Source organism: Cololabis saira, chromosome 1 (genome assembly GCF_033807715.1).
Source record: "Cololabis saira isolate AMF1-May2022 chromosome 1, fColSai1.1, whole genome shotgun sequence".
NCBI lineage: Eukaryota > Metazoa > Chordata > Actinopteri > Beloniformes > Belonidae > Cololabis > Cololabis saira.
Window position 1 is genome coordinate 22,310,116 of NC_084587.1, and position 26,780 is coordinate 22,336,895.

At 41.4% G+C, this 26,780-nt stretch overlaps 1 protein-coding gene across 2 annotated transcripts; it reads right to left on the reverse strand.

Moving 5' to 3' along the window:
* Window positions 1–1,843: 1,843 nt before the first annotated feature.
* si:dkey-27h10.2 (uncharacterized) lies at window positions 1,844–25,693 on the reverse strand. Of its 2 annotated transcripts, none has more exons than XM_061730675.1 (10): window positions 25,378–25,693; window positions 24,381–24,557; window positions 24,151–24,255; window positions 23,402–23,437; window positions 23,212–23,291; window positions 22,944–23,040; window positions 22,758–22,844; window positions 14,923–15,159; window positions 12,857–12,939; window positions 1,844–3,160 (listed from the first exon to the last, which is right to left on the reverse strand). In XM_061730675.1, exons 2-9 carry the CDS (start codon window positions 24,427–24,429, stop codon window positions 12,887–12,889), a joined length of 744 nt encoding a protein of 247 aa, XP_061586659.1. In that variant the 5' UTR covers window positions 24,430–24,557; window positions 25,378–25,693; the 3' UTR covers window positions 1,844–3,160; window positions 12,857–12,886. The 2 variants fall into 2 exon arrangements, with proteins under 2 accessions (XP_061586659.1, XP_061586651.1); XM_061730667.1 differs by lacking the exon at window positions 25,378–25,693 and adding an exon at window positions 24,881–25,025.
* Between the last annotated feature and the right edge of the window lie 1,087 nt (window positions 25,694–26,780).

The following is a 26,780-nucleotide window of genomic DNA, read 5'->3' on the forward strand; positions in this document are numbered from 1 at the left end:
CCCTCCCATTACGGCCATGGTAATCAATACAGAATGCACCGAACCAGTCAAACAGGGGTGGGAGTGGGTTTTATGCAATGACTCAAACAGCAGCATCCATGACAAACTACAGATTTCCTGACAACACCTTAGAAACAACAGGTTTATACAGTCAAAGCGTTCCTATACTGCGCGCCACATTCGATGACTTGTTAATACCAGTCTGTCACGTTCTTCATTTCTCTGACAAGTTTCATGCCTATTCTATGGCCTCTAGAGGCAGCTTCTTCCATGTCCGTTGGTACCGTCCTCTCCCCTGGAAATCTAAGTTGAATCCAGAGGAACCAGAATAATTCTTTGCACTGAGGAGGAAAAGCGACGGCTAAAGCTAAAACTATGATCAGTACAAATTAAACAGCACATTATATTACATGTGGGGATGATTTGCTATGTTTTTACAAGTAAGAGGTAAGGTCAATTTAAAAAAAAAAAAGATTAAGCAATGCATTAAACATTAAGATAGCATCAAATGTAGATGAATCATTAAATGTATAATATTTCTATGTGTATATTTAAAGCAATATAAACTTAACACAAAAAGTAAGGAAATTTGTGTTTGATAGATTACCGGTATGGTGTAACAATGGATCTTGGTTATGAATCTCATTATTGTTGAAAAGCCTGTTTATTTCTTTCAAATGGTGCCACATGTTTAAGGAACATGCATTTGTGGGATGAGCAGTAGAGCTGAGTATGGGGGTTTTACCCAGAAAAAATCTGCCAAATCTTCTCTGCCAATGCCAAACCACATATTTTGCTATTGACTCGATACAATAACTTCATATAATATTATTGGTTTTAGCTGGCACGACTAAAGTTATGATCCATGTGGTCTTTAGGTTCAGAAATACTACAGGAAGAGGAGCTTTGGTCCAACAAAATCTTCGGCTGATGTGTGGAAGAATGTGGAACAAGCTTTTTTTATTTATTTGTTTAAAGTGCAATCAACTTAAAAATTGGAGCAACTTGGTGTATTTTATTACATTCCCAGCGGGAAGCAGGTCATGAAGCTTACATCAATACTGAATGCTTCATGTTTGTTGAGCCAGCAATAGATGATAAAACCATAGGCAAGAGCTTGCTTTGCATAACATTATGTTATGTTATGGTGCACTGGCCTTGCTGCAGTCCTGACCTGTTCATAAAAAAGACCACGAGGAACACTTTGAATAAAAATATGCAACAAAGACAACCCCATACTGTTGCCCACGTTAGGATTTGTTCAGCAATAGGACAAATTAACTTCATTTTTGGGCGCCCTCAAAGTCATGATGCCATTCAGGTGTTGTGATGTGGAACGATAACATTATTGTTAAATGCTTTACAACTTTGCCTGCCTCTGTTGCAGACCTATAATGCAAAAGTGGTTGTTTATAAAGAGGTTAAGTTGATGGGGGAAAAAAAATCTGAATGATCTACTTTTTTTAGTAGATACAATTCACAGTAAATTCAAAAATCACTGCCTAAGGTCTTCATTTGTATTTTCCATATCAACCCAACTTTTTACATTTTTTGAATCAGGGTTGTGCATACAGTACATCAAGCAAATCGTTTAAAAAAAATATATGTGCATACTAAAAGAACAACCGATAAAGAAAGAAAAAAAGGGAGAAAACCAGTAACTGGTTTAGGAATGCTTGCCAGGAGATTTTTGTCTTTTAACACTGCCCCTTTGAAGTAAGTGTACATGCACCTGGAGCTGGTGTTAACACTTATATCCAACCCATAGGTGTCTACACAAACATCTGACTTCTAATGGACAAGAATGGTGAAAAAAAGAAAGAAAGAAAGAAAAAAAAGGTGAGACAAGTCAGATCATTTTTTATTTTCAGCAATGAGCAACACAGAAACAAAATTATTGAACTTGAAGAACATAAAAAATACCTTACATAAACTGAATCCAAAAAACTAACATTGTATTCTACATTATTGCAAGAATAGTTGGGTCTGACAACTCCACACTGCCTTATTATGTCTGAAGATGATGATGATGACGATGATGATGAGCAGCTTTAGGTTGCCATGTAGCAAATCCACCTCTAAAAATAACTTTGGGTATACTGCTCATGCTTGTATTTACAATAATGCATGAGTTTATTTACATTATTTATCTACTATTAAAACTGCAATTAAAAATTATCACACAAAAAATGTACATACCTAATTACAAATTTCTTCAAAAAGAGCCTTTGATTTTCCACCAGGTTTTTCCTTATTTCTTGTTTTATTATTTCAAACTAAAGTTTTGAAATGTAATGTAATCCATGCAAGTGTGAAGCACAGACATCAGGCTGGCTGACAGTTTCCAATGTTTTTTTTTGTTCTTTGTGTGTATTTGTAAATGTCTCTGATTTCTATATATGGTCATCTGATGCTACTACTACTGCAGTGGTACTTCTACTACTACCACTACCACTACTACTACTACTACAGTCAAAGCATGATGCTGAAGCACAGGATGCATGGTCACAGACTGAATCAAACAGATGGATGTCAGGTGATCATGACTCAGTGGGTACAGTGGTTGTTCACCCACCACAAGGGCAGTAGCTCCATGTGTCCTTGGGCAGGACAGTGAACCCACACGATCACACCAACATTATTAGTTGTCACGTGACTGGGAAGAAAAAGCGCAGCATGAATGGTTTGAATGAATTGGCTTTTCTTGAATTCTTGAATATGATGATCTATGAGAACAGGTGGGAATATTTCAGGAGGGTTCACCCTTCCTGAAGTCCTATGCTATCCAGATGCTGGCCAACCAGAGGAAAGTAAGGCTGCAAGCACGAATAAGGACCTTTTTTTTTTTTTTTTTTTTTGTCAATGATGATATGATGCTATTGAAGGCAAGAATGAAAACTTAGAACTGGAAATAAGCATAATATACAAGTCTTTTTACATTTGAACTCTTAATACAGTCAGTCGTGACTGCTATCAATAAACTTTTCAATCTATTTGTCATCACAGAAAAACAACAAAGGAGATAAGCTTGCAGTATATTTAACTTTCAAAAAGATGTGTTACAAACAATTAGCTCCAATCATAAAGTCACCAGTGGCCTAGGTGTTCCATACAGCATGAATAAAAGTGTCCTCATCTCCTGTTCGGTTTCTTCTTCAGTCTGAAAGAGAAGAAAGTCAGAAAAATGAAAATAGAGAATCCTGTAGTTGTCCTGCAATTACATGCTTTTTCCTCTAGTAACTTCTGCTTTGGTCAAGTTTATGCAGCCTTTGTCATGACCTGTGGCCTCTACAGAGAAACATCTGTTTGAGAGTAAAGGTAACTGACATACTTCCACACCCCACCTACTACTGTGATTTACACTTAACCATAATGTGACCACAAAAACTGATAGAGCCCCTGGAGGCGAAGTGACAGCAGCATCACATAACATTTGTCTAACTTTGTCAACCCCTCTGTAGATGATCTTTTTCCAGTCTTGACTTGAAGACAATTGCTTTCAACAGCTTTCATTAATGCAGCCGAGTTTAACAGGGTTTATCATTTCGAAACAGTTTTGCCTCCACTGAAAGGGAATTTTAGATTTAGACCAGAAATGTGACTACTGAGGCCAAAGTTGATCTGAGTCTGTAAAGTTGTGCATATTTGAGCCAAAAGGGATATACAGGGATCTGGGACGGCCAGTTAGTCATTGTACAGAAACCTGACTGCTGAAAGACTAGGCATAACAAGGAGGATTTCTACGTTTGCAAGAAACTGTTCAGCAATAACATTCTTCTTAGTTAACCACAGAAAAAAGGACACAGGCCAATATAGTTCAGAAAAAGAAATGATGTAATACAAGTAGTAATAACAGAGTAATAAAGTAATAATAAACATGACATTATAGTCTATGGACAGTTTGAGGTATTTTGAACTATATGCATTTGAAATACACTCCCAGTATCTAAGATTCATTATAAAAAAAGACAAAGAAAAAAAACATCCAGCTTCATCTTTCATTAGGAATACTGTATGTCATTCAGTTGAGCTCGTTTGTATTTTATGTCACCTTCATTGGTGTTAGTGACAAGACAAAAGGTCTACAGAAAAAAAAAAAGTCAGAAAAACTTTAACTTTAAGCTTTAGGTCTGATGGACTGTCTACTGTCTACTTTTTTTAATCTAAAATGCTAAAGTATGTTGATCATATTGAAACAAAATTAGGATTTATGGTTTAGCTTTATATAATCCAGATATTTCTATAATTTATGATACATTTAAAGACTGCCCTGACACATTCAACTTTCATTTTATAAAATACATTTTATTATTATTTATTACCATTGGCATGGATGTCTCTGGCTGACTGGCATGATGATTTTTAGCCATGCCACTTTCCTCTGCGTCATCCTACTCTTATAGAAATATGACCTGCTAACACCTCAATCAATCAATCAGAGGGTTTGCTGCGCTAGTTTTGAAATAGTGGGTATTGAGTGTCAGACCTGGTGTCTACAGGGGTCTCCAAGAGCCAGGTCAGGGACTGTTAAATAAATTAAATTAATCAATAAATCTTTTATAAGTGTAATAATAATGTGATACTCAGAATTTACACACCAATTACATGCTGCTCTTTGTCGGCTCCACATGAGCATATAAATATCAAATCCATTCATAAGGAACTTGCATAGCACAGAGATGGATAATCCAGGTGCCATGAAGTAAAAATCCTGTCCAGCAGTTATTCCAACCAATCACTGAACAAGCTCCTCTGCAGGTAGATGGTAGGTCGTGAGTGAAAACACCTGTTCTAAATGTACAGGCCAATCTGGAAACATGGCTGGGTTTTTACTCTATGGCACCTGGATTATCCACCTCTGGCATCGCATGACAGAAAAGAAAAGGTTTACCATTGTTATGGTTTGTCTTTCTACAGCACCTGAGATTCCACCTATGTTCACTTGAAAACTGTGTGTGAATGTTGAGAGACAGCTGTAATAACGCCCCGGTGTGAATCTGACAGTTTGACACTGCCTGAGGAATGTGGCATCGATGCCGGAGGCGATACCAGCAGGTGGACGAATGTCCACCTGTCAAGCAAGCATCGTGAACACAGCGCCTTGCCAACTGCTCAACGCCTGACCAGCTAGGAGAGGACAGCAGGGGAATAAGTGATCCCTACTGCTGCAGAACCCTGTTTGCGTATAGTGACATCAAAGTGGCGTAACATATTTATTTGTCCATCTTTTAAGACAAATTTTAAATAAAATTCTTGTTCACAAGATGTGAATAGCTTTTATTCCACTACCGTCTGACTGAAATACCATGAGCACTATCGCACAACTTACATTTTTAAAACGTATCCACGGTTTTTCTGGTGCCGACAGCATTTTAATATTTTCAGTTCACACTGAAATTGGGCAGGAACTACCTAAATTTAACGCTTTTATGTGCTCAGGATGTAAAGTAACACCTTCAACAGTGAAGTATTTAATCTGGCAATGCATTTGTTCAGGCTAACACAGAGAACTTCATTCATGAACCTGGTAGACATCCTCTTGAAAAAAGTACCATATTATTATTAGTATTGACGACATACAACATGTACAGTCAAGATAAAAATGAAATGGATAAACTGCTGTAACAACGCATGGGTTTACAGTATATGGCTACAGGCTTTTGAGATCTTATTAAACTGTTCTCTTTTTGACTGAATTGCAAAAATGTTGACATTGCAAACTATGCCATTAATAATTTGAAGGTGTGGTCAGTTTGATTTAAAAAAATGTATCAACAGGAACATGAATGTTATGTTAGAGATGAGCTGCACCTCAACTTTACACATACTGTATAGGTGCATTGTGGCACATGTGCAAACAGCACTACACAGGTGAAGGGATTGCATGGAGCACTCGTTAGATGGGAAAAAGTAGGACATTTGAAGGACATTTGAAGGAGTTTCTGGTGGGCTGTATCATGCAAAACTGACAGCAGATAAACCGATCAGCAGTAAAAGCTGCTCAACTTGTTACAGTTCTGCTGGGTAAACCTGCATCCTGGCATTTACATGAATGTCTTTTTTATTGTTTTTTTGCACTTGATTTGAAATCTTTTGTAGCCCAATGACTCTCTCAACGTGGCAATGTCATTCCCCTATAGTGAGCCGCCACCCCCAGGATATTAGCAGTCGGTCCTTAAAGGGGACCTATTATGAAAAACACGTTTTTCTTGCTTTAACATATATAAAGTGGTCTCCCCTCACCCTGCCAACTCAGGGAGGAAAGCAACCAAATTCTGCAGTGTCTGTACAGCCGCCCGGATGAGCCATCCAGTGTCATGTGACTTCTACGAGCCGTTCAGATTCTGCTCCCGTCGTTACGTCACGACAGGAGCAGATGTTTGGCCTCTGATGTGCTGAAAACCACGACCACAAATATAAAACCGTGTAACTATGCAAGCGTCCGACTATCGCATCGCACTGCACGACATCGGACGCTCTCTGTCCATCTCCCTTCAGCCAGCTGCCACTTTATTGAGGTTTTTGTAGTGAAATGAGGAGGTATCATGGAGATAACTTCTCATTTTAACTAACTGGATCAGCCGTTCCTCATCCGTGACCATTTCCTACAGCGCTTTCAACCGGCTTTCAACGCGAGCGTCAGGAAGAAAATAGAAGCAGGGTGTCCGACAAATGTTCAGCTCAAAACGGTGCGCTGCGTCGTGCTGCGTCGTGCTGCGCAGCGCTGCGTCGCTGCGTCGCTGCGTCGCTGCATCGCTGCAGCCAGTTAGGACAGTCCAATAGAAAATAAAACAATTAAACTGATTTTGTCGCTGACGCTTGCTCGCATCGCATGCATGACACGGTGTAAAGGCTGATTTATGGTTCCGCGTTACACCAACGCAGAGCCTACCGCGTAGGGTACGCCGTAGGCTACGCCGTAGGCTACGCCGTACCCTACGGTGTAGGGTCTGCGTCGATTTAACGCAGAACCATAATTCAGGCTTAACTCTGCCGGCCGGAGCTTCTGCCATTTTTTCGTAGCGGTGTATCGCGTCATTCAGGCAGCCAATCAGCACAGTGCATCATGATCATAGCCTCCCCGCCCACTCAGAATCCCTCATAGAGAATGAGGTTAGAAACGGTAAAGATAAAGACATGGCCCAGAGGCTGAATTTCTAATTTATATAGAAAAAACAATCAAAAGCTTGTTTTTAAGACATTCAAGGCCTGTTTAAAATAGACATTAAAAACCGTAATAGGTCCCCTTTAAACGAATATCTTTGTGAGTGACTGAAGAACATGACAAAGAGTCTTAGGTGGTCCGATGGGTCCTGAAAGCTTTCCCAATCCACAGAGACCCCATCCAACAGACCCCATCCAACAGGTCCCAGTGGCTAAAGGATCTGTTGCTGCTGTCCTGGTACCAGACTCTCCACGACACCCTCAGATGTTCCTGGCCCAGACCCCGACTGGTCAAACCTCTTTTGGGGCATCCCGCTCAAAGCTAATTGGTTTCTTTCTTTTCCAAAACCTATATCAATGACTGAAATGCAAAACCTCAATTTTAATGACTTTTTGGGCATTTTCATTTGGTCAGTTACATAAAATGTCACAATGAAACAGCAACAACCATCCACTGTCCCTAGTGACATTAACGTCACATTCTCATCAGCAGAAAACTTACTAGCTTTGGGACATGATGATTTAGGATCCAGTATATCCCACCAGTAGAGATACCATAGATTTCTCAGTTATTTGATCCAAGATTTGTGAGTATTTACCTAATCCTCTCCCCAGGAAATCACAAACATTAACAAGACTAAAGAGTCTGTGAACCCATGACTGGGACACATCGGGAGCTGCAGTAGTGTCACCCAAAATACTGTTTCTTTTTAAGGCTGGGTTACAAAGCGGGACACAGCTTTAGTAACTAGGCAGAGTAGAGACGACATAGTCACACGGTTGCTCAGAACTAACCCACTGTGACCCAGAGTGACTGGAGTAACTCTATTTCTGTTTTAACTGCATATTGTTTTCACTATGTCAGCCCCGTTCAGAGTCGGGCAGCATGGCGAAGAAAAGTGAGGTATGCGCTACTAAATTAGTCCTGTAAATATTTACTGGCTCACCTGCCAAATTACAAAGGAAGAATCTAAATAATGTAACACTTTAAAATGTCTACTGTGTAAACCTCAATGGTCTGTATACTTCACAACTCCTAAAATAACAAGACGGCATGTGTCAAAAAAAAAGAAGAGCATAAATGAAATGTTAAGAGCTCACACCGTATTATCTTTGTTCTAGATATTTCACATTTGTCCTGCAGCAGGTGCAAAATCAACAAGGATTTTGGATTAAAGGTGCTTTTATTGAAAAATATTATTTTGATCCATCAGACTGGGTTTTGTGAGGAGGTCTTTGTTGAAATATATCCTGGTTTAGGCAATGCATCACATTAACTGCTGCTCATCCAGTTCTGCAGAGACTTGCTCAGTAACGGGTGAAGAATGTGAGCCAGATGACTCTGACATTGAGGCCACATTATTCTCCTGCAGTCACTCTTTACCCTTTAATTAGGACAGTCTGACCCCGTGACCTTCAGAACAGACCAACCCAAAACCTCTGCAGGTCATGAAGCTGAACCACGACGAGGACAAATGTTATAGCTTTGATAATCAGCTATGGCGACACACACACACATGGCAGACAATGTCAATCTGCTGAGAATGTGTGACACGTTTGAAAAGTTTGCAACGGTTTCAGATTAAAAGGACCAAGTGCATCTCCCATCATCTAAGCTTTTTATTAAAGGTTGTTTCTTTTTGCACAATTCATTACCAAACAGGGTCTCAGTTTCACAGTTTATGTTAAAATAATCAGATTATCCCCTTATATATTTTTGTTTTGGGCACATCTTACTTATATCTTGACATGGCATTGAAAGGAAATATCACCCTCAAGAGTCAAGGTCAAAAGAGCGCTGACAAGTTAATTCTTCTTTACTTTGTAAAGTCCCTGGTATGATAGAAATGACTTGTAAATACTTTTACTAATTCATTCAGCCTTTAACAAGTGAAACAAAACACTATTTGTCTTGACCACTGACACAAGAAGTGCAAGTTGAATGACCGACAGCACACTAAACTAAGTGCCACTTTGTCTCCTTTAAACTCCTGGAAACTTTGTTTATGTGCTTATTAGGTTATAACAATGGACTGTATGCATGTACAATAGGTCACTAGAATAAGTAGCTGAGAGCTTTACTATGTTTACCATGTCCAATGCAGTCAGAGTTTAGTCTTAAATATAACTAGTCTTGTTTTTTAAAAATACAGAGCATATACACTTGGATAAAACAAAGAAGGAATAAAATGAGGATGACAATTTTTAAGTGGATGTAGGTTCTGCATTCATTTTATGTGTTTGTAATAGAAAGCCACAAGGTTTTTGTAATCGCTTCACATCTGTCAGCCAACTTTATCCTCAGAGCTGATCATCCACGTCCCACCCAGATGTCTCTGTGAAGTGCTCTGATATTATTTCCCATGTATTTCCTGTATATTTTCCTAATCCTATCCAGGTGTTTGTGGTGCCTGAACCCAACCAAGCATTTTTGAAATACAACACACACAGACTAAAACTGAAAGTAAAGGAAAGGTTCTTAAAGCAAACCAAGTAAATCAGTAACGACTGCTTATAAAAATTAGAATGGAATATTATTTCCCCTGAATTAATGCAGGATCATTTCTTTTATACCACCACCATAAAATCCTCCAACCAAAAGCAGACTTTCTTTGGTAGAAATACTTTTCCAGGTACTGTGTGTTGCTTAAGGCACAGAAATTATGTTTTATGTTTAAAAGGGGTCATTCTTATTTATCACAGATAAAGGGGGTTATTTTTTGGTGTGAAGTAATTGGACATGAACTGGCCTCAAAGCCAAGCGGGTTGGTTGTGGTACATGCGTAGAACAATTACACAGGTGTAACTGTTGTGTGGGTCTGTGGTGGGACATGAAGGAAGGACGGGCCTGAGACGGCCTCTACCAGCTGTTATCTCCTTGTAGTTGACTGGGAGTGTCAGTCTGTGCTTTCCGACAGTCCCTCCCTTCTGTAAAGCTGCCCAGGTGTAGTGTCCGACATGCCAGTTTTAACCACATCAAACCTCACCAGCAGGAAGTACCCCATCACTGTTATTACCGAGATAAAGTCCCTGTCTTTAGCCCATGTACAATTATCATCCTGTCTCCCATAAAACTCTTTACATGGAAATTACATTTCTGGTTTTAACGATTAGGAATGGGAAATAGATGCAACAGCTATATAATATTAGTGTGTGTGTGTGTGTGTGTGTGTGTGTGTGTGTGTGTGTGTGTGTGTGTGTGTGTGTACATGTTTTACAGTCTCTATTAACACTTTAACCACTCACAAAGCCTCATAGGAGACAAATCACAATGTTGAGCCTCATCTTCGTGACCTGTCTATGAACCAACAGCCTCTTCCAGCCCAAGCAAATAAAACAAGCCGTTTCTAGCAAACTACCAATATTACTTGTCTCGCACTGTAATATATCTTTTGCCAAACAGTGCAGCCAGTTTCCTGCGAAATTCACCACCAAACATAAAAGCTGTTCTCTAACTGGAAAATAACACGGTAAAGTCTCATGTGTAATCATGCTGGTTTAGTTTATGACCCGTCAGCCGATACCCATTATCCTTTGCTGCAGCCTTTCAACTCCAACTTTCTCATCGCTTCCCAAACCACGTGAGAAAGAGTGGAGCACCCACTTTCTTTTCTTGGTCGGTTTTCACTGTTTTATGGCAAAGAGTTTAAGGTGCCCGACCATTTTTAGATCAGAAGCTATCGGTAAAGTTACTGGAGATACATTAACGAAAAGACAAATATCAAAATTGTCTAAATCGTACTAACTTGACTGGGTAAGTGCATGTGCACACCAGGAATTGTGTTTTCGCTCGCATGATTATTCCCTGTTTGTTTGAATTAGTGGATTTGACAATTTTATCTTACTGAATATGGTAACATGACTGGATAATAAGTCTGTAAAGAAAGAAAGACAGGTTGACATAGATAGGTTTTGTGTTGCATGTGTTGCATGCAGGCGTTAAGCAGGACTGTAACATTTATCAGCGGCAGGACAAATATGTCTGCAATCATATGACGCAGTGAGGGTTTGTGAAGAAAGCGCAGGTTATGTAACTGCTGTAATTCATGCCTTTTAATTTCCTCAGCCCGACCAGGTTTTAGACTTTTATTTTGAAGTCAACCAAGTGGAGGACAACAACAGGAAAAAAAGAGGGAACCCACCAATGACAGGACTCATCACAGAGTGAAACAGTGATGTCAAAGTCAAAACAAGACCAAAGCAAAATGTCCTGAATGACTCAATCTGCGATTTGCCAAGCAAAAACAAGATGCTTAAGAACCCCTTGTTCCTATAAACACTTCCTCCATTTGTTCCTTTGTTAAGCTATTCAACAAATTATATTTTCTAATGTATATTGGAAATCAAGTAATCTATTAGTCACATGACCATTACATTCTAGCTTTAAAAACAAGCTGGATCAAACTTACTGTAAACAGTATTGTGTGGAAAAAAAAAAAGTGTTGATGCTTATATGTTTAGGACATTGGAGTACTTGTGCATGACAGTACTCCAAACATAAAAAAAAAAAACGAAAATAAAGCTGTAAGAGACTCTACTTGCTCGCTGAATATTACAATCAATTTCCTTGTCAAGAACTTAAAAAACTATGTTGCTCAAGCCTGTCTTGGTGAAGATTAACAGGCTGTTTTATAAGTGAAAATATGAATGCAAACTTGATTCAATTAGCTATTTTTATCTAAATTATTAATAGTGTTACTTTTCCAAATGACATGGCACAAATCTTTAACTGTTTAGTGCTTGTTGGCTAATAATATAGATTTAACTTGGAAATAGATGCAGAACTAGCTGCCTGTGCTGAAATTAGGAGATGCTTCGAATTTCTGAAGTTTTTTGTTTTTTTTCCCCTGAGACTGTTGTGACGATAAACACAAAACTCCCGAGCAATTCGCCTCACAGATGTGAGGTTATCATCGGCTGTTAAGAGTGGTGTGAATTCTTCGGCCCCAGGCTGCAGCCCCGAGTGTCTGAACTGAAAGGAGCGGGGAGGGAGCGGAGGCGCAGGTGTGGGCCTACATCTCGAGTCACGTGACCATTACACTGAGTATTACTACGCATGAGAACAATCTCATCCATCAGGAGGAGGACAGAGAAGGATAAAGGACTGAAGTCAAGCATGATTTATAGCAGAAACAGAGATTTTTGTAGCAAAGAAGTGTCTTTGAAGTTTCCCCTCTTGTTATTTAGAGGCACAGAGATCTGTAGATGAAGCTTTTAATGAACATAAATAGATGTTTGACAGTAAAAACATTTATTCAAGGTCTGTTCACATCTTTGGCTTGGCTTTAGTGAATAGGCGCTGCCAAGTTAGTCTTCAAATTGCTCTGAAGAAAACTCATTCAAAGGTTCAAGTAAACTTTTCAAGTGAAAGTGAAATGCTGCATGTAAAAATAATTTGTCGAGCAGCAAAGATCCGTTTTTGGGTGAAGCTTTCACGGTGTGTATTTATAAACCACTGGACGACAGGCTATTAAGGTGATTTACAATTTTGAGACGAGTGCATCTTATGAATTTAGACTTAATGGTTATAACTTCTCTATTTTTAATTTGTTCATTCAAGACAGGAAGCTGTAACATGGCACTCCCATGTGGTCTGTTGACTTCCAGCTCATGGTGGGGGACTGAGTTTTTTTTATGAACGCCTAAGCTGGCTGGGCAGCTGTAGCAGAGCATCCGTCAGCCGCAGTCTTACCTAGTTTCCGAGGAACAGGACATTGATATCTTATACTGGATATTCGGCGGAAACTTCCCAGAGCATGCTGTGGAACTGCGTATCTGTGGACAAACAGGAAAGGGGTCAGATGGGTAGCACGTGGATCATGATGGGTATGTAGAGCACAATGTCTTCATTAAGCCAAATAAAAAAGTAAAAAAAAACCCAACAGATTGATTGCAGTGTTACAACATCCATTCAGCAGCAGGAAGCACTGACACATGAAAGCATTGTGGGGAAGTTGCTCTAGAAGTCTGACCCCTTTTTGGGAAATTTATGACAAAATGGTACAAAATGGACGAATGGGAGGAGGTGGACATGCATGTATGTGGATTAAAACTGCAATCAGATAAATAGTGTGCAACATTTTGCATTTTCATGAGATTTCCTATCAATGAAAGCATACTTTTAAATATTGTTTATCTTTGCCAAGGAATTAATCTAAATTATTACACAATTACAGTTAAACATAAAAAAGCACATAGATGATACAGACAGAAACTGCTATTATTATCATTGACAAGCCCCCCCCCCCACACACTTTTTTGTCACATTTTTTTAGCCATAGAGGTTACCTAGTGGTTAAAAGGTAACATTTGTATGAGAAACACATTTAAAAGTGTACAACCTGGACGAGGATGAAAAGGAGCTACATTTGCTGCAGGTTTTACTGCTTGTCACGGGGTGTGTTACTACAATGATGTTGGGTAGTATGAGATTGTCTCAGAGATGTGTTTGGCTTTGATAAATTATAGAATTTCAATTAATAGGAAAAAAAAATAAAAATTCCCAAGCTAATCCACTACTAGGTAATAATACGTACTTTAGGCTACTTGCTGTTTTTTTAAATCAATATTATACTATTCCTGTACAATACAGACCAAAGGTTTGGACACACCTTCTCATTCAAACAAATGAGGAAGTGTGTCCAAAATTTTGGTCTGTATTGTACTCAGTAGCCATTTTTGTCTGTTATGCTTTCTCAAAGCTGACACTGATGTGAATATCTTGCACATGCACATAAATACCAAAATATTTTTGAACTCAATATATTTCCACATTTGCCACTTAATAGAATAGAATATAATATAATAGAATAGAATAACATAGAATAATACTTTATAGTCCACCAGAGTGGAAAATTGTTTTCGGCTCACCAACATATAAGACAAGCAATTCTAAAATCATAAGTATAACATGAAAGCATGGATAAAATACTTTTTGCAGAGGTGTGGGTGGGGTGAAGTCTAAGAGCAATCTAAAGAAGTTGTTATTAAATTCAATTGTATTTATATACCGTCTATTACAACAGAAGTTACCTCTAAGGGGCTTTCCAGAGACCCAGAACATGACCCCCGAGCAATTATTACATAAACATAACATAAACAATGGCAGGTAAAAACTCTCCTAGTGGGAGAAAAACCTTAAGCCAAACAGTGGCAAGGAAAAACTCCCCTTTAGGAGGGAAGAAACCTTGAGCAGGTCCTGGATCATAAGGGGGGACAAGAAAGGAGAGACACAGACAGAATGGCTAACTGGTGCACTATGACTATGGTGCACTACTGATGACTATATAAGCAGATGTAGACAGCAGACACTGAGATGGTCAGAGGGGGGGACTGGAGGTCAGGATATCAGCAGGCATCTACCAGACATCCAGTTATAATCGTTAGCTTAAAAATGTCATGAATTTCGCAAAGCTGCTGAGCCTCGGGTGTTCACACCATTTGAAATCCATTCGGCGCAGCAGAGTGCATTGTGGGCACAATGTAGTTTATTGCTACGTAATATGTTTGTGTTGTTACTTATGAAGACGATGTGCAAAATGTGATGAAATTATGAAAACTTGCAAACAATGTGGACACAATATGCAGCAGAGTAGAGGCTCGGCCCACAACTGTCTCCTCTTACTCCTGAGCAGGTGAAGACACATGATCCATATGTGTGCTGGCTATAAACTGTGAGATTGTGAAACGGTTAAGATTTTGCATTACGCAAAGATTTTCCATGACTATCTGATGAGGACAGATTTTTCAAGCACCCACCTCGCTTCTGCCCAAGATCAGCATTGTTGCTGTTGTTCTCGTTTGTGTCCTTCAGCGACTCTACGGAGGTCTTGTTGGACATGGGCTCTTCGTCATCGGTCTTCACCTCCACGCTGACTCCTGCAGGTGCAGCTGGACTCTGCTCGATGGCTTCCACTTTGGGTTTGTCTTCTGAGGTGGCGGGAGCTGGCGCTGCCGGCTCAGGGCTGGGATCGGCAGCAGATTTGTCAGCCTCATCTGGAAAAGACAACCAAAACATATTCCATTTAACTGTGCTTTTATTTTGTTTTCTGTTATCATAATGGATGAAAAAGAAAAACTCATGCGGAGTCATTTTGAAATGTAATGGAAAGTCGAAACACTTACGTCATGCCTTTTCAACAGAAAATACAGATGTTCCAATCAATGATTGCATAACATTCTTGAAACATTTCTCCATTATTTAAAACTTCAATGATGTTGCAGATTTCCCCTTCACTGTCTTGCCTTTTCTTTCCTACTTCTTCACGTACCACTTTCGTGACCTTTCGGAACTTTTTTTTTTCAATTCTTTTTAACTTTTTTTTTTCTCTTTTACTTGAGGGAACAATACAATATTGTAGACTGACAAAAGGTCTGTTGAAGGACACACTCACACACACACACAAGTTTGAAGATTAAATTCATATATATGATTTAGGTTTTTACCAAACTTGGTATTAACCATTAATATATATGTAGACAAGGGGAAAAAAAAAACGGATGTTGCAGATTTGCCATTCGGATCAGTGGGTTCTGTATTTAGTTGCCACATAATGGAATAATTTTAACTTACACAGCCTGAAGTGGTTTGTACTCAGGCGGGAATTCTCTTGACCGATGGCATTTTTTGGGGGGCTACCATGTCGGTAATGAGGCGACTGATTATTGTTCTATTCCTAATGAGCCACAGCCAAGCAGCTGTTGGAGGTTGTGGGAAAGTAGGGTGGGCCTGTCATTATCTGACCCAGTTTTAGGTGGTGAAAAGGCAGAGAAGATGGTGAAAGAAAGATCATTGTTGTTGCAGAAGTAATTCTGTCATGACTAGGTGGCTCCTGAGGCGGTAGTCCAGTCTTCAGACAAACATCATGTCTTCCAGGTTTTCGGCACACAACTACATGAAGTTTTGGGATGTGATCTTTAGCAGGTTATTGCTACGTTAAAATGTAGAAATTAACCAAAAAAAGATCAATGCACTCATATCTTGATGATGACACCCCAACTAAGACCTTGAGAAAAATAACACACATAGATCAAGAGCATATGCTGAACCTCTGATTATTCAAACTGGGCCTCTGTTAAGTTATCTATGAAATCTGGATGTAAAACCACAGAGTCAAAGAAACACTGCCATATGAGTGTTGTCAGCCTGCATGTGACTGGAAGGTCTGAAAAATTTAGAAAGACCTTCTCCGAAACACAACATTGTGGTGCATTTGAAATCCAAAAATGCCTTCAGACAAAAACAGCTTCCTCACAGTCCAGCGCAGTTTAGATTTCACAGAACGAGAGCCCAGGTCTTAAAACAGGTTTACTGAATAACAATATCAACATTTTTTACACCACACGGGAGAGCCAGTGCCTCAGGTGAAGACTCAGTGGTCCACCTGCATCTCAAGGATGAGGGATAGTCTTTCGAGGACAGCAATGGACATATTCTGAATGGACAAGAAAGCTCGTTTGAGAGAGAAGTGAAAATATCAATGTACAAATATTAAACAGAGGAGGCTTCCACAACCATCCTTAATTCATCTGAACAAAACATCTCAAATGTTTGAAAGGCATGCAAAGAATTGAGAACAGCGACTCATAGGACAGGTAGGTGAGTGAGTGATTCACGTGTCCCAACAATGGCTTATAAACCTGAAACTGCCTGCTAGTTAATGAAAGCTAAAAAAAGTCCCTTGAAATGAAATGGTAAACATGTATAGCTGCCTTTTTTTTCAGCACTTAGGGAAGGCAAGTTTATTTCTATAGCACAATTCAACAACAAGGTGATTCAAAGTGCTTTACTAATACATTAAAACAGATCAAAAGCATGATTTAAAGTTTAAATAAAAAAGAAATAAAATAAAACAAAACAGAATGGACAGGACTCAAACCCACACAGAGCTTACAGTACTTAAAATATGATTAGGTTTTGAAACTCAAATTTAAAAATACCAGTGTAGAAAGGAGTTTAAAAGCAGCAATTATTTTTTCTTTTTTCATTTTTTTTTTTATCCCCGATTTTTTACCCATTTCATCACCCAGTGCTCATACCTAGACAGTCCTTGGCATTGTTCCCCTCTGCCAACCCAAGGAGGGCCCTACACTGAGCTCAGGTCTCCTTCTTATCCTGAGGAGTGATGGACCGCTTCTTTTCACCAGACAGGATGAGGATTCTCCGGCCGAACGTAGCGCGTGGAAGGATCACGTTATTCCGGCCAGATCCTCCCCACCCCATCTGGCGCCCCGGTTGGCCAGAGGGGGCATGTATAGCCCAGGACTGTTGCATGTTTTTGTGAGGGTAGCTCACGTTAGCTACCCAGGGGAACACGGGGAGAACATGCAAACTCCACACAGAAAGATCCTTTCACCAACCCCACCCAGGGTGTGGGCACTGAAGTCATGGGAGAACTAACACGCACTTCAGCGCCCACAGCGTCCCCGGCCGGAATCAAACCCAGGACCTTCTTGCTGTGAGACGGCCGCACTACCTGCTGCGCCACCGTGCCCCATTAAAAGCAGCAATTAAAGAAAGACAGACATCAGTTAAAAATGATTAAACAAATGAGATGCAAGAATTAAGGTTGCAGTGCATTATGGGGGATTACTGAAACGCAGCAGTAAATAAAAAGGTTTTCAACCTTGATTTAAAGCAACTGACAGTTTCATCAGTCCTGATGCATTCTGGGAGTTTGGTCCACAGGTGAGGAGCATAAAAGCTGAACGCTGCCTCACCGTGTTTGGTTCTAACTCTGGTTACAGGAAGTAGGCGTGACCCTGACGACCCCAGGGTTCTGTTTGTATGTATTTGTTCTTCAGCACCTCTCAGCTGTTACACAAACAAGACACGACATGCTGGACGGTGAGTCTTGACTCCAGAGAGGGCAGAGCTAACTCTTTCCCCATTTCCAGTACTAGTTCACTAATTGGCTTGCTCTACTTCCAGCCTTAAAGGCCTTGTTAACCCTTGTTCCACCTGCACAGGAGATTTCTCTTACTTTGGCCGGTCAGACCTCTGATCGAGTCTGTGGGAACCTGTGCAGAGTAAGACGACAACTGAAAACACCTGTGTAGGTGTGCAGGGCCTTTAATGACTTGTGACAGCCTGTTAGTTTTATGGTTCCGCAGCTCCTTGCACTCCAAGCACGGGTGGTAAAAGCCCAATTCCTGGTTCAAAATGGTTTTATGTCAGGATTTTAAAACTACACCTGTCTCATCATCCACAAATTGCTACCATGAACCATGTGACATCTTAGCATCTGTCCTTCCCTAAGCTTTAAAAGAATGTATTTCTAACATTTCTGTACTTGTACTGTATTTGCATGATTAGAAAGTAGGATTTAAACAAAATTTAATGCTAAATATAGAAAGCCAGAAATACTTGATGCAAACTGCTATCAGTGATATATTTTTACCTGCAGTAGGGCACTCCCTATCTTGATAATAGCTCACCAAACACTGGTCATATTTGACCCCCTTCATTCCTGTTGCACTATTTTGTATAGGTAGATTCATTTGCAGCCTGATGGTGTCACTTTACAAAGCTAAACTAGTTAACTAAATTTAATTAGTCGAGCTTCTCACTATAGGTTTTCTAAGTCACCCAAGTTCACAGCATGAAACATTGTATTCATACTTTTATGCTTATCTCATCTTGTGGGTTTTAGATGCAGAAGGAAACAGGTAAAAAAAATAAAACATTTTAAGGATGGAACATTTCTCACACCAATTTCAAACGAAAATAAATATGTTTAAAGTGAGAACTGGTCACATGACACAACAAGAGACAGAACAACAAAACCTTAGAACGCAAAAAAGAGCATGCAGTCTGTTGTTTGTCAGTAGATTATTAGTAATAAATTAGTAATAAATATACAAGCAAATTAGCGTTGGCTAATGTCTCTTCCCCAGAAAGGATGAGATCTCTTGTAGAGGGGGCTGCTTTTAAAGCTGCAACCAGCACCGTCCATCTCAACAGGCCACATGACTGCATGGTTTACATTTAACACAGGACCAAATCAGAAAAAAGAAGCATGCTTTACATTCATAAGCATGTGGACAAAAGGAGAACAAAAGAAGCAACAGTGTCATCTGTTGGATTTGGATTTATGTTTTTAAAAACCAGATGAAGAGACTGTGAATATTAGGTCCGTGTATCTTTTGGTCATTGGATTTTTCCATCATGAGTGGGAATCAAAAAACAAAAAACGATTGGTTTATTTGATTTTCCTTTTAAAACAAAAAACTAATATTGAATTACACTGCATTTTTTCTTTTTCTGTGTTAATATGATTTAACAAAGATTCAAAATACGCTTTTATTCTCGTTTTCTATTTCATATAAGAAAAATGAAATTACTAGTCAACAGGAACGAAAAAACGAACCAAAAACAACCGTTTATTCATATTCAGTGCAGTGTTTGGCGGGTGTGCTTGTGAGAACTGGGGTCCCTGGAGGTCCTGGAGAGCCAATGTCCCCGTAGCGCGAGGTGTCCCCGGCGAGCTGCAGTGTTTGGCGGGCTGTCTGTGAGTGTCCTGGGGTCCCTGGAGGTCCTGGAGAGCACCAGTCCCCGTACCGGGAGCTGTCCCCGGTCCTGGCCGGGATCAGTGCAGTGTTTGGCCGGTGTGCTTGTGAGAACTGGGGTCCCTGGAGGTCCAGGAGGCAAATGGAAAGCCCAAGTAGCCTACCCCCCGTACCGGGACGTGGTCCCGGTCTTGGCCGGGTGCAGTGCAGCGTTTGGCGGGCTGGGTGTGAGTGTCTGGGGTCTCTGGGTGCCTGGGTCCTGGTCCCGGGACTCGTAGGTCCCTGGGTCCTGGTCCCGGGACTCGTGGGTCCCTGGGTCCTGGTCCCTGGGTCCTGGTCCCGGGACTCGTGGGTCCCTGGGTCGGGTCCCGGGACTCGTGGGTCCCTGGGTCCTGGTCCCGGGACTCGTGGGTCCCTGGGTCGGGTCCCGGGACTCGTGGGTCCCTGGGTCCTGGTCCCGGGACTCGTGGGTCCCTGGGTCCTGGCCACTTTCGCCCGATTTTCAGACACTTTGGCCGGCTTTCGGCTTCCTTCGGGCCCGCCTCTGCGGCGCTGCTCCCCCCGACCACCGGGGGGGTTTTGCAGCGCCTCCCTCTCGGTAGCGAGACCGAGTCGACCCGTCCGCCCCAGGTGTCCCCCCACGGAGCCCCGCCGCCGCCGGGCAGGCCGACCACCGACGTCGGCTGCCGCTCTGGCGGTGGTGTTAGTCCTCCGGGAAAAACAATGTTTCTCAAACCCTACCACGCCGCAGACAGCTGAACCGGGCCCTGGATTGCCGGTCACCCCCAGCCCGAGCGGACCCACCCGCCCGCCCAGAAAACGGTGCGTCGAGGCGGGGCGAGGTTCCGGCCGCTCCCGAGGTCTCCCCGCACGGGGCTGCCGAGACCCGAGTCCCGTTGCTGGTGGATCGGAGGTCGGCCTGCCCGGCGGCGGCGGGGCTCCGTGGGGGGACACCTGGGGCGGACGGGTCGACTCGGTCTCGCTACCGAGAGGGAGGCGCTGCGAACCCCCCGGCGGTCGGGGGGAGCAGCGCCGCAGAGGCGGGCCCGAAGGAAGCCGAAAGCCGGCCAAAGTGTCTGAAAATCGGGCGAAAGTGGCCAGGACCCAGGGACCCACGAGTCCCGGGACCCGACCCAGGGACCCACGAGTCCCGGGACCAGGACCCAGGGACCCACGAGTCCCGGGACCCGACCCAGGGACCCACGAGTCCCGGGACCAGGACCCAGGCACCCAGAGACCCCAGACACTCACACCCATCCCGCCAAACGCTGCACTGCACCCGGCCAAGACCGGGACCACGTCCCGGTACGGGGGGTAGGCTACCAGGCTTTCCGTTTGCCTCCTGGACCGCAGGGACCCCAGTTCTCACAAGCACACCGGCCAAACACTGCACTGATCCCGGCCAGGACCGGGGACAGCTCCCGGTACGGGGACTGGTGCTCTCCAGGACCTCCAGGGACCCCAGGACACTCACAGACAGCCCGCCAAACACTGCAGCTCGCCGGGGACACCTCGCGCTACGGGGACATTGGCTCTCCAGGACCTCCAGGGACCCCAGTTCTCACAAGCACACCGCCAAACACTGCACTGAATATGAATAAACGGTTGTATTTGGTTCGTTTTTTCGTTCCTGTTGACTAGTAATTTCATTTTTCTTATATGAAATAGAAAACGAAAATAAAAGCGTATTTTGAATCTTTGTTAAATCATATTAACACAGAAAAAGAAAAAATGCAGTGTAATTCAATATTAGTTTTTTGTTTTAAAAGGAAAATCAAATAAACCAATCGTTTTTTGTTTTTTGATTCCCACTCATGATGGAAAAATCCAATGACCAAAAGATACACGGACCATATTACTTATTTCCTTGCTTGCCTTCAATATGAATTTAAAAAAAGAAAAAAAACTTAAGGAGCCCTGCCTCAACTGCAGTAACGCTAGACTCAGTGCACTCCCATCTCCATCTAGTGGTGGACCTCAGTATTACATGACATTTTTTTTCCCCTTCCTTCAATTCAAGAAACTACAATTCAAGCACATGCCACCGTTTCCAAATGTAGATCAGCGGGACTAAAAACAGCAGCAAAACTGTGTAATTCATAAGAATAACCAAGTGCTCTTCAACAACAAAACCAAAGACTGATCACTGTCAAGACTGACACAAGAGAAAAGAGGACAATGATAGCCACCCAGGTGGATCCTTTTGGGAATCTGGGAATCAATATCAATGAGAAACTGGTCATCTCCTATGTGGTTAAAACGGCTGAACTCATTGCTCAGGTTTTGGTAGACTTTTACGGAGGAGAGGAAAGCTGGAAGCCTTGGAAACTGCAGAACTGATCAAAAACTGTCCAGGACACTACTGGTACCCATCACTCAAGCATTAGCCACACAAGTGAGGTATAAAAGCCAATTTAGGAGCAGTTTCTTTCCTCAGGCTGCAAATCTAAAATCGCAACATTGATTTATGTTTTCTGTTGAGACAACACTACATTTCATGTGAAATTTGTTTTTGTGCAAGTGACTGTAGAGGATACTTTTGAATTTTCATTCAAACCACTGAGTGAGTAAGGACACTAAAATAAGATTTTAACTGTTTCTAAAACTCTGTGTGTTTGTCAAGCTGCTGCGCACAATGGGAGACAAAGGTTACCGCAGCTGTGTTGCCATGTGTGTATCAAACTTCCGTGGTTTTCTGTTGCAAAAAGTTGTTTTTTAAATAGTAAATCAACAGTAAATGCATATAATTGTAATATTTCACATTTGTAAAAAACTATAATATCAATGCCATTAGTTAATGTAAACCCGCACCCTTCTCATATTCTTTGTTCAGGTTTCAAAGCTGCTACGTTCACAGTGTCTATGGGGTTGTATATTATATATAGCTTGAAGAGAGCTGTTTCAAACTGTACTTCCTTTTATTTTGCTTAACTCCTCTATGGAAAGAGGAAGGAAAATATTACACGATGAAGCCACAGTTTACGTTGATTTTCTGCAGCTAAAACGGCCACTGCTGCTTCTCTGGTCTCCACAGATAAAGCAATGAAAAACACACCAGTCATGGTTTCTTTTTCCCTTCCTCTCACCTTTCTGATCTGTCTGCACTTCAGGTTTGGCCTCTGGTTCTTCTGGCTCTTTTGGAGGAGTTTCTATTCCTTCAAAGGTTTTTAAACCTAATGAAAAAGAGATCAGAGACTATGATATTAACAGTGTCTTACTGGGAACAGATATCCTCATTTAACTAGTTGTTGACCTGCCTGTGGTGAACTCACCTTTTTCAGATTCAGCCTCCACAAGTAACTCCGGCTCCATGGTGCTGAGAGGGATGTTAGCTTCATCTGGCCGGGAGTGCAGATCAACAGAGTAGCGCTATGGGAAGGAATTATGGAAGGAATTACTGCCACTGGCTTTCCCATTATGTGCAACAGACATCTCGGAGTGCAGAAAAAGCTGCGGTCATCATCACGTTGATGTTTTATTTCATTAGAGCAAGGAACCCTTAAATAACAGGGAGTGGACTCAAAGGACTACTTTACTTACCCTTTTTTTCTTTCGTGCAAGTAAACAAGCAAGCACAAAAATAACAGCTGCAATGATGATCACAATCAGGATGATGATGCCTGGAGATAGAAGTTAAAATGAGATATTTATTCTTTATTTTTGTAAATGTCCGAACCGGCAATACAGTTCCTAATAGAGATTTTACGTTTGTAAGAAAACACAAGCTCACCAGTTTTATCACTGTTTTTAGATGAAGTAGTGGTTTCTGCAAGATATACAAAATTTTCATCAACAACTGTTATTTATGAAATCTGCAAACCAAACACGAAGTGATACTTGAAGAGCAGTATTTTGATTTATCATTATTCACAACTGCATTAACGCTTAGTAAGGAAGTCAGTAAAATACTTGGATTTTTAAAATTTCAACTGTAGAGGGTTATTGGAGAATAATAAAAAACTTTTTTAACTGTGCCATTCTTATTTTTTTTATTTTGCAATTTTCACTGTGTGTTTGTCTACGGAAGTTACAACACCTGGCTATGTACCCTGGTAAAGGTTTAAGATGTCTTTAGTCACATGAGGACATACAGTATCCGTAGCAACCATTTGAGATAGTTAGTTCAGCCACAAATGTTTTAGTTAAGACCCAAATGTGAAAGTCACATGTAATCAAATACCTGGGTACAGTTATCCCAGCAGAACAATACCTTGTAATAAGCTGAGCGATGCAGCAAAATGTACCTGTGAGTTGTTTTAATCTAGTGGCAGATCAGTTTGTTTCCATAAGAAAGTAGATTCTAAAAAAAGTTGATCATGATTCCTGCTAAATATCACTTGAGAGGTTTAATTAATAATAATAATAATAATAATAATTTTTAAATTTTCCTTTCCTTTTTTCTTTTTTAACTGTAATTGCACAAAGAGCCTTTGTTCTTGGTATGTCAGCGTCTGGTGGTGTATTTTTGAACCAACTCACTATCGTCGTTCTTGGTAGTAGATGCTGTTTTCATCTGGGTGGGGCTAGGTGTGGTCGGGAACGATGCAGCTGCAGGGGTGTTGCCACTTGTAGAAATATCACCAGCTGAATCAGAGAAAAGCAAAGTTTCACAACACAGCAAACAGGAAAACTCATCAAAACAAAGAAAACAGGTTCGTGAATTAATGGGATTGATAACAGTCAAATCAATTACAGAACCAAATAGGTACCACTGATCGTCTCTGGTGTAACGGATGCGACAGCGCTGTCGGTGGTCATGCCGTCTGTGACGTTCAGGGTAGTCGAGATGTTTGCGGTGCTGGTGAAGCCTTGGCTTTCAGAAATATTAAAGCTTTGTGAAGCATTTGACTGTTCTGTTGATGTGACGACAGATGCCACAACCAGACCTAGGACAAAGAAGAAAAAGAACAAGGGTTTTAGAACAGTGTGCGTCTCAAACACTGTTAGTACTTGACTCATACAGGATCTATTCACTGTCTTAGACTGATACGATCCTTTCCTGATTAAATTTACCTATTCCTTTTTTTTGTATGCCATTTAATATTCTCAAATAAAAATACAATAATAATTGTTATCATATTCTCACGTCTGTAATAAATAATGCAAACCCTGACAACACATATGAGGAAGAATTCTTATGTTTTATATATATCTCTTCACAGGAACAAGTTTACAACCCTGAACAAGACAAACATGTATATGGTCTTACCAAGTAAAAATGATGAAATTGATGGCATTTTTAAGTTGGTTTGATGTCAACAGTAGAAGTCCAGATATGCTAATAACATATGTGTATTTCCAAGCCCTGTGCTCAAAGGCGATGCTTTCATCTGCAGGTTTTCTTCCTGAATGCTTGAAAGAGTTGTTGCATGACTCTAGCAAAAAGAGGATCAACGCTTCTAACCGCAGCAGGATGCTGAAGAAAACACTATTGCTTAAATTGTGATTAAAAGGAAACGTGGTATGTTGCTTTAGCCACGGCTCTTGCTGTAGAGCAATGCAAGATGGGAGATGCCTCTTGTCATTGGAAAATAAAATAAAAACTGATGTATTGAGTTACAATTAAACTTGTACATTTATTTCATGGAGGGAGCACATATTTTTCATCTGTTCACTTGTGTTATAAAAATTCACCTAATGAGTTACACTCTTAACACATCTCTTCTGATGAACAAATCACAAAGGCAAAGTGGATAACTTTCTTACCTTAACTCTTGAGACACAGCGCTGGCCAAGAAGTTGCTTGGTACTGGTTGCTCATAGTTGCTAGTTCCATTTTGTTCTCACTAGATGTCACTGTGACTAAGGGGAAACAGTTTTCATTCCTCTTTAAACCAAGGAGATCACTTGCTCTCTGAAAGAAATAAAAGCCAAATAATACACAGGAATCATACATTCAATCAGTTCTTCACTTTGTTTAAGGTGATCAGGATCAATATTGTTGAGGTAGCAGGACTTTTTGTTTTGGTTTGATGATGAGAACAACGGAAGGGATTTCTCAATGTTATTTGGAACTGTGTTGGAGTAAAACAAAATAACTGAAAATGCACATTTGTCACAGTTTATTTACTTTGAAAGGAATCAACAGATTACAGTAAATGTAATTCTTAGTTGTCGTAACCTTGACATTTTTAAAGCGTGTGTACAACATGGTGCAACTGCGTCAGGATGATTTGTCTCGTGTGAGTAGAACTGCTGCGAGGGTGTATGTGTGCTGAGCCTTGTAGGTTCATTTATTACTGTTTATTTCTCCATGCCAATGGTAATCAGCAGCAGGATTAGTGTTAACTGCCACCCAGTCACTGGCAGGCTCCACGTGGGCCACTGCAGGCCCCTCCTGCCTTTCTGGCCTGACTGGGTCTGTTTGAGACCCACTCACAGCGTCGAGGGACCGCGAGTCCACTAATCCTGAAGAAAGACGCACGTCTGGCTTCCTCTCAGGGCCACCTATCCCCACATCATAGAGCATCAGGAGAGGAGCGGGTGCATTTCTGTGTGTATGTGCAGAGAGACTCAGAGAGGAGAGAGAGCTGGACCACCCACTCGGAGGATTCAGAGGCACAGGATTCACAGCCCATTCTGTTGACCTGCCACACCGCCTCAGCTCTGGGCAAGGCCCTCCCCAATTGTTCCGCCTGCTAACATGAGGGAAGCGCCGGGGGGAGTGGGGGCGGAGGGGTGTTAGACAAGGTGGGGGTGGTGGATGAGCAGTAAACAGTGGGCTGAGCTTCTCCCCTTCAGCGCACAAAGGGGTTGAATTGTGTCGGACTGGAGCACTTTTTAGAGTGGCCCTGCCGTAGGGCTTGAATGAAACATCTGTGGAGGCTGAGCCCGGGGGAGAAAATGCTATTTTGCTGTTCAACGACACTGACAACCTGTTTTCTCTCCCTCCTGCACCCCACCCCCCTTTTCTTCCGACACACACACACACACACACACACACACACACACACACACACACACACACACACACACACACACACACACACACACACACACACACACACACACACACACACACACACCACCACCACCACCACCACCACCACCAACAACTTCCCTCACTGTTATTTCTCCCTTGGCCTTTTAAAACTTTTCATACTGTAAAC

Excerpts from the sequence above, each read along its gene's own strand:
- si:dkey-27h10.2 (XM_061730667.1), bottom strand. The coding sequence starts at position 24,908 with ATGCCATCAATTTCATCATTTTTACTTG. Across the intron at positions 23,438-24,150 it reads TACTACCAAGAACGACGATA|AAACCACTACTTCATCTAAA; the intron begins GTGAGTTGGTTC and ends TATATCTTGCAG. Across the intron at positions 12,940-14,922 it reads TGATCTTGGGCAGAAGCGAG|ATACGCAGTTCCACAGCATG; the intron begins GTGGGTGCTTGA and ends GTTTGTCCACAG.